The sequence below is a fragment of the Cheilinus undulatus genome, linkage group 15 (genome assembly GCF_018320785.1).
Source record: "Cheilinus undulatus linkage group 15, ASM1832078v1, whole genome shotgun sequence".
Lineage (NCBI taxonomy): Eukaryota > Metazoa > Chordata > Actinopteri > Labriformes > Labridae > Cheilinus > Cheilinus undulatus.
Genome location: NC_054879.1, coordinates 10,822,815 through 10,831,506, shown reverse-complemented (window position 1 = coordinate 10,831,506; position 8,692 = coordinate 10,822,815). Strand labels below are relative to the sequence as shown.

Genomic DNA, 8,692 nt, shown 5'->3' with positions numbered 1-8,692 from the left:
ACTGCAGCCTTGTCTGCTATCATCACAGAGTGCTTTTGAAGGCTATTGAGGGTGAATGAGGCCCCATGTTTCTTTGCATATGAAGCTAGAAAATCAGGCTGGAGGGTGGAGAGCTTGGTTTGATGATTCAGTTATTATTTGAAGATAAGTAGGGCTGAAAAATATTGGAAAAAAATGCATTGTGATAGTCTTTCTTTCTGCAATATATACTAAGATTTTACTTTAATTAAAAAAGGATATGAAGCCAGATAAACATAGGGCCTTTTAATGACCACTGCCTTTTAAGTCATTTTTGGAATTCAAATATTACAGTGTGCAGCCTGATGAGAGTAGGTCTGACACATAGAGGACAGGGAGAGACAAAGCAGGACTAAATGGCTCGTTTCTTAATAAACTCTACCAATAACCTCACCACTGTGTACCTTAAATCAACCATTTCTAAAGATGCTGAAGGTTGCATTTAACTGACATGACCAGGCCAGCATGTGTTACTTCTGAGTTAACAAACTTGTGATTGTCAGACATGACCTTATGCTGCCCATGGAACATATATTAACAAGTAGCTGGACAAGGTGATAGCCGTAATCCACTCATGTAGGAACAGCCTTGTGTAATTGAGTATCTGCCTGGACCAGCATGCCAGTGTAGCCTATCGGTGACAGCAGCAGCATCACCTGTAGCCTAAACGTACCTAACAAAGTAGAAGTAGCAGCCTAATGCGCTTCAGGTCACCTAACATTGCACATCCTTGCAATGGCAATGTGACAACTACACATTGCCGGCAACTTTGAATGAAATGTCGTCACTGTACGGTGCACGGCAGAGCAGATTCTTGTTTCAGTTGAGAATAGACACCCACGTCAGTGGAAAGTTTAGTAGCTAGGCTTTTTGTTTTCATGACGTCTTCTCTCACCCTTCCTCTTAGACTCCTGCACCATGTCCCGCAGGTATCTGACTGTAACTCACAAAAATGTTAAGCTACAGGTAGGAAATATAGTAATGTAATTTCACGGTCACGGGTATTGGTTCATTATACAAAACATGAATAAAAGATTGAGCACATAAAACGAGAGATGCAGAAAGTCGTCTGCACTGCAGTTAGATCTCCCTGGACCGCTGTGTGCACCCAGTCCGTCAATTCCTTTTAGGATGCTATGAACGTACACCTCCATTGAGTTTTTCAAAGTAAAAGCCAGATCGTTTTGTTTTTTTACTGAGACCACTTATGTTATCACACAATCCTTTTATTCTGAAGTATTATTGGTATAGTTCTTCGGTCTTTGCAGATGAACATCAGATTATGATAAACAGGCGTATTAACTCATATTTGTTGGTGAAGCGCCAGTTTTATTGTAAAATAGATCTTATAAAGCTGAATTCCCAAAACCTGCATAACTAAGACCCCCTCTGTACTGGTAAGACAAACAGACTGTAGATTAAACAAGAGTATTAATTATGATTATGTATTAATTAAGTTTCTTTAAGCACACAGCTCAGAAATTAAACATTGTAACCTAAACACTGTTCAATCCCAGGTCGGGTCCAGCTCTAGTGCTCAAGCACCAGTCTGGGTATTAGATGGGGATAATTGTGGCTAGCGGATCAGGTTGCATTTCTAAGCTCTGCAGGTGCATGCATGTTTGCAGAACTGGGCCCATGCAGGACTCTGCAAACACCTCTAATTGGGTTGACAGCACTACAATGATCCTCATTCGTCTACAGAGATGTTCATCATGACATTCAATCTACTTCTTTTTGAATTGAACTTATGACGGAATCTGACCTAAAATGTAACTGTGATCTTTGACTAGGGGAGGAATGGTTTATGACCTTTTCCAGGGAGAGCCCTAAATATTTTGGCTTCACTTCTTGGCAGCTGCTGCTCCTTCCATCTTAATATAAAACCCTATGAGAGCAAACAAAGATCTGATTCCTAGACTCGTTACTAAAGAGCTGCAAATACCTCTGTGTGATGTAAGATTAATACAAATTTTCTTAAATAAGCATTTTGTCAGCAAAAATCAGCCTTTCTCCTACGCTTCCAGGACACGGCAGAACAGAATGGGCTTCCTGCAGAACTGTTGTGTATGTCAGCACAGTCTGTTTGTAGGTACTCTGCTTGTTCTTTAGCTATGACTTTCTTTACAAGGGGCTTTAATCAAGACTAGTAAAAGAAAAAAATCTCTGTTCTCTGAGCCAGGCAAGGTAACAATCAATGCCATCATAACAATGCTACAAGGTCAGCTGTGTGCTGTCATGTTTTATGTCTCAGGTGGAATCAGTTTGAAGCAGGTATCAGCCAGAATTTAAACTCCGATACCAGATTCAGTGATAGAAATGTTAAAAATATGGAAAATTTCAAGGTGGCTATGTCTTGTAATAGCTGTTTGTCATTTTGTACAGAACCGCGCTTTTAATCACATAATTAAAGATGCAAACACACACACACACACACACACACACAATCGCATGAATAAATGATGGCCCTGCTAGAGAACAGTGCTGATGGTGTCAAAGTCCTTGCTGATCTGAGAGCTGCTGGGCAGTGACTTTAGGTACTCCAGGTGCCGCCTGGCATCCTCCTGATTGTGTCTTACATAATAGATCACATATGCAATCACCATGGTGAACCATCCAAACATGGTGACAAACATGGCTACATCTGTGGTCTTGTGGTGAAAGTTACAGAAGTTGATCCCTGAGTCCAGCACCTGGATTAACGGTTTGCCTGCATATTCCTCCTGCACTGCCGTGTGACAGATCACCTCGTTCACCGTCTCTGGGTCCAGACGCAGCTCCCTCAGGACCTCCTGCAGCGTGCACTCGCAGTGCCACGGGTTGTTGGAGAAGCTGATTTTCGCTCGAAGACGGGCAAATGCCTCTTTAGGGACACTTTGGATGTGATTGTTTGATAGATCCAGGACAAGGAGGCTGTCAGAAACACCTTGAAATGCCCCAACATCCACTGTTTCAATGTCATTGTTGGACAGGTCCAGCTCCTGAAGGTAGTGCAGGTCTTTGAAGGCGTAGTTGGGGATGTGGGTGATGTGGTTGGAGGCCAACAGTAGCACAACTGTGTCCCTTGGTAGATCTGGTGGGATCTTCTCCAAATTGCGAGACATACATTGAACCACTGTCATTCCACTCTTCTCTATACAGTGACAAGTGCTGGGGCAAGCCTTCACTGGTGCACTTTTCATGAATAAACCAAAGACCAGGCCCCAGAAGAGGGCAAAGCCATGACAGATGGGGGGCTTCGTGGGCTTATCATGCCCCACAAAGATCTGCATATTCAGCAGCAACCTCCCTCAAAGTCCTGTCAGGCAGAAGAATTCATAGTTTCACCTGTTCTTTTGTAAATAAATGCTGATGATTTCAGCTTCATTAACTTTCAAAGTTCCCAAATTATCCGTTTATTCACACAAGCATCGGGGCTTATCTTAAGAGAATCCTTCCAAGTTGATTCCAGGGTTTCAGAAAATCTTTCAAAATAGATTTCAAAACAGGTCATCCAAAATCCGGGCTGCTCACTGAGCATATTCCAGCAGGGAACAATAATCCCAAGTTTATTTTAGTACACTGTAAGCCTCAGAGAGTAAGGCGGGGTGCAAGCGACAGTGGAGTCAACATGGCATGTTGAGCCCTGAAAGAAAAGAAAAACAAGTGTTATTCTTGAACCGAAAACTCAATCATGGATCTATAAGGGCCGCAGAGATGGAAGTAGATGTATGAAAACTCATTCACTGACTCCTGCTAAGTCATTTTCCAAGTGAGCAGGCAATTGCCTTTGTCTTCTAAAATTGAACGGAGTAAATGCTATTCCCACAATGTTTACAAATGTATAATGTGATTATTGAAGAAAATCCATTTCACTTTCGCAAATCTCATAAACCAGCTGAGCAGCAGTCTCTCATTCAATTAGGGCCACGTAATTCTGCTCTGCATTGTTTACTACAAATGCTACGTGAAATAATCCTTCGATACTTGTGCACTGTAGTGAATATCAATCATATTTAGCCTGCACTATTCCATAGGTGGACAAACACAGAGGGTAAACACCCAACTCATCAGAGTCCAACAATGAGGTAAAGCCTCTTTCTGCACAGCTCCCTCCCTCACTCCAAGGACTGCTGTCTCTCATTCAGAGGCACACGATAAGAATAGCTGCAGGCTCCAAATTTACTCCATCTGTCCTGCAGGAGGATCATCACTTTAGCGCTGTGCACCCTCTGCTGGGCTCAACAGAACACACAGTGAGACCCTCACTGTGTTTGAGGTCATCCACCCTGCGGAGCTGGTGTCTTCTGCTCATTTTTCACTTCTTCTTCTATTTGTCTTCAGTAGGGGCTTCATTGCTTGAAGCCATGCGCATGCACAGACGAACCCACTCACAACAGAGTCTTAAATAAGCCCCTCACGTTCACGTCAGCCTCGGCTCAGCATGAGGTGTGGACAAGATGTGGCATCTACACATACAAGGGCAGTTCAAACGCCCTGCGGATATGTTATGACACCACTGCCATTAATTTATAACACAATCATTTGAAGCTTATTATAACATAGTAAGTCTCTAATGTAAGGTTGAGAAAAATCGGTGTAAAACTGTACTACTGTGCCCTACTGAAACATCTATTCAATAACATACAATTTTTAAGAGTTAAACTGCCACAGAACTGTTTGCATAACTCACTATCAATCACATCATGTCACTTTAAATCATTACTTATAACTTTACTTTACCATTTACTGCATAGCAGGTCCTAAATTGTCATGTAATGACACTTTACTCCTTTATTTTCCACCTGTATTTACCTCCTGTTTTAATTTCTTTACATTATTCTATTTTATTACCATTTCTATTTGTATTTGAATCATTTCGATTTTGTCCTTGTGCTGCTATAACACTTGTTTTTCCCCTTTGGGGATCAATAAATCATCATTATATCTTGTCTTTGGCATATATTTCTACCTTTTTATTGAAAATAGGTGAAAAATTGGCTTTTCATTGGCTAAACCAACATAGTTTTGTTGTGTTTTATCTGGGTAAGACAAAGTTTTTAGTTAAACACTAAATTATACAAGAAAACATAACAGGTTTGTAAAAAAATCTGTTAGCCTGTTCTCAACAAAGAAAATACGCTAGCAAAAATTGTATGCATCTGGATTACAATACATAAGTGTAAATTAACTAAATAAAAGTCTTTATATACTTTTGTTGATTTATTAATATGTGGTTTTGTATGTAAATATTTCATCAACACGAAGATGTACACGAGTTTTAACTTGAGCGGGGTACTTACCGGGAAAAATCTTGAGCTAATATATAAATAAACAGGAACTAGCTTCTTTTTATTCTTCCTCGTGCCAAGAAAAGGTGTTGTGTCCTTCAAAAGCGTAGAAAACGTTGATAGTCCGGATGAATTTTTCTCTTATCACCTCTTTGTTCTCCTTAAGAGACGACGGGAATTCCTAAAACAATGTCTGTAAAACAATTTACATAAAAAGTACAATCAGGTAGCTCTCTCCTTCGCCCAAGTCCTCGTGCAGGAACAAAGATGAAAGAACCACACGGTAAAGTTCCAAAGCAGCACGCGAGGAAGTTAATAAATCTCCGCGTGAACCTTTTCACATCTCCTAACGTGCCTGTTTCTCTGTCTTCTGCTCACACGCAGCGCGGCAGTCACACTTGTTGATGCTGCTGTTGGTCGCCTCGGTCTTCTGGCAAGGTCTGGACGAACCGCACCTGTCCGACTCATCACGCGCCTCTCTCTCCGCACCGGGGCGCGCGTGGCGCCAGAAGGAGTCCCGGTTGCGCGTGGAATGGTTCTGCTTCTTCTCTGCTGGCAGCTCTCCTCGTCCTCCAGTTCCCCCGCCTGGCTGTCACACTGTCTGTCTGCCTGTCCTCCTCCCTCGGCCGCCCTGTCGGCACCTCCCCTCTCCCCTGAGCCACGCGCTCTTCTCTGAAACAATTAACCTGACAAATAAGAACATTAAGACTGAACAATGTCCCCGGATGCAAAACAAGACACACATGACAACTGCAGGTAATTGTTAGGGACTGTTAGGCTATAAATCAGGGAGCTTACACCTGTGAGCTACCTGAAACTAGGGAGCTAAACTAGTTGTTCCACATAAAATAAACCGTTATTTCACTAAAGCTACACCCCAGAGAAATAGCAGTAGTAGTTTGATAGAATTTATTTTGCACCAATCTGTTATTTTCTGTCAATGCTAATTTTGTATAGCTGAAAGCTCTGTACCACAATGATGAGTTTTTATTTCTCCATTAAGAGGCTAGTTTGGCAAGAAAACTATTCATAAACAAATTTTTAGTCTCAACAAGGTTCTCCTGATCAAATAAAAATTAAATAAATATATTAAAAAGAGATTTGGTTTACAGTTCCACACTATAATGTTTCTGTGACAGCCAGAATAACATTTTTAAAATTCAGATAATTCAGTATTTTTTTTAAGTTGGGTGGTATAAGGTACCTAGCAGCAGAAGTGAGAGGCATCTGGCTGCAGCCCTTGAGCAAACCTCAATACTGGGGCGTTCGGCTGGAGACCTCTACGGTGGGGCGAAACCTCTGCGCTGGGGCGTGACGTACATTGCCCAAGCCATGGACCTCTACGCTGGGTGAGTACATTAGGAAGTTAAAAGGTTAATGTTTGCCAAAGGATCTGTGGTTTTATGCAAAATCCTTTGGCTAAATATCCCCAAAAGTTAACTTTTCCTCATCAATGGCGCCATTGTAGCTCTGTGACCCACTGACCTCTCGTTGACCCTTTGCGCTCGCTGCAGGATGAGAGGTAATGTTGATATGGTGATGATTTACAATCAGGAGTCTGTGCATTGTGTTGTATTTTAAAAGAACCGGATATTCTACACTTGTGACTTATTCTTCTGGAGCTTTCTGATCGACGGGTATTCACGCGGTTAGGCAGCGGCCGGCGCTGAAAATAGACCTGCAGCATATCCCGAACGAAGCAGAGCGAAGTGTGGGCCAGGCACGCGCTGCTGCCCGTCTGGAGGGCCGGCTGTGGAAATGCTCTCCATGATTTGCCGGGCGGTTCATGGTGCATTCACTGTATGTGGAAATTGGAGGTAAAGCCTCACTGAGACAAAAGATTCACAAGTTGAAACTCCTAACTACTTACATTGGTCTGCCATAGATTGTTAATGGCAGAGCCTCTCTGTGAATAAAATTGATGCCAAGGCCAGTTGAGAGACATGTAAAAATATATTCTCTGCCAATACAAGATTTTAGTGTGGCTCTGTGCTCTTTTTTTAATAAGAAATGTTTTCCTGTTCAGATTAAACTGACACTCTCCTACAGCTACATCTTTTCTGTCATGAAAAGCTTTCAATAAAGAAAAGTAGTCCAGATCTGACAAAACTGCTGCTGTGGCTAAGTCCAAGCTAATCACTCCACCAGCAGCCATTGTAACCACTCACACAACAACTAACCCTTTCCCCATGTAACTCCCACAATCTCATGGCAAAGAAGGTCTGCAGAAGAGCAAAAAAATCTTTACCATCAAGAAAAGCTTTTAGTGTTGTTTTTACTCTTTATTTCATACAGAAATGTTGTCTAGTTCTGGTAAAACTGATGCAACAGTGTAGCTACACCTGAGGTAATCACCGCACTGGAGGAAGCCATTGCAGATGGCTTCAAGTACAACTAAACCCCGCCCATACCTACTGCCTCGTTCTCAAATGATGCTGATTGGTCCGAATGATGCTCGGTTCAGCGCAAACATTGTGGATTGGAGCTTTTCAGGATGAACTTGCATGATGACAGAGATGGAGTCTGACAAATCTATTTTCTTTGCAAGGTTAGCATGAAAGCCCCATCATCCTTGTTTCACAGGACCAAAGGATCTTCCTGTTTCTCTCGTGCTTTGTTTGGATTAAACATGCATAGTGCAAGACAAAAATGCCTGAAAGAATGTGAGAAGGAAACATCTGTGAAGCATACATGATCCATTGATGAAAAAGCAGAACAGGAAACCAAAACCAGCTTTATCAGATCAATGCAAAAGGGAAATCAACACCATGAACTGGGAAATGCCAAGATCACTTATCTAGTGAGCAAAAAGTACCACCAATGAATCGGGGGGGCATGAGGATCCAGTAACAAGCCCATAGGGTCAAACCAGTATGGGGAAAGACATGCCACGTGACTCTTTTGAGGAAGAAGTTAGCAGTCGAAACATGTCAAGGTAATACAAAACACTTAACTAGTCAGGGGCGCTGTTGGCCTAGTGGCTAGGTTGTGCCCATGTACGCATGCAGCCCGGGTTCAAGTCCAGCCTGTGGCTGCTTTCCCTCGTGTCTCCCCCACTATTCTCTCATCACTGTTTCTGACTCTATCAGCTGTCTTCCTCTCTAGGTAAAGACATAAAATATGTATATTTAAAACAAAAAACTTTACTAGTCTGTCATTAAGCAAATGCAGAGAAAATGTCCATGTACAGTCTGGTTTTCTACCAGGTTGATCTTGAACCATGACAGAGAACTCCACTACTCTTTCACATGACTGTGAGGAAAATGTTGCTTTTTTGGATGCAACCACACTTGAGCATTAAAAGAGCAAAGCCACAGGGAATCAGTCTGACTCAGAAAAGTGTGACGCTACCAGGAAGCTGGTAAAAATGTATTGAAACAGCCTTTTCTGCCCAACACTGCACC

At 42.2% G+C, this 8,692-nt stretch overlaps 1 protein-coding gene across 1 annotated transcript; it reads right to left on the bottom strand.

Moving 5' to 3' along the window:
• Nucleotides 1–2,489: 2,489 nt before the first annotated feature.
• On the bottom strand, nt 2,490–3,290 carry lrrc3 (leucine rich repeat containing 3). Its single transcript, XM_041807147.1, has one exon. The coding sequence runs from the start codon at nt 3,288–3,290 to the stop codon at nt 2,490–2,492; it is 801 nt and encodes a 266-aa protein (XP_041663081.1).
• Nucleotides 3,291–8,692: the final 5,402 nt, after the last annotated feature.

What these genes read in the sequence shown, in the direction of transcription:
- lrrc3 (XM_041807147.1), bottom strand. Translation starts at nt 3,290, where the DNA reads ATGCAGATCTTTGTGGGGCATGATAAGCCCACGAAGCCCCCCATCTGT.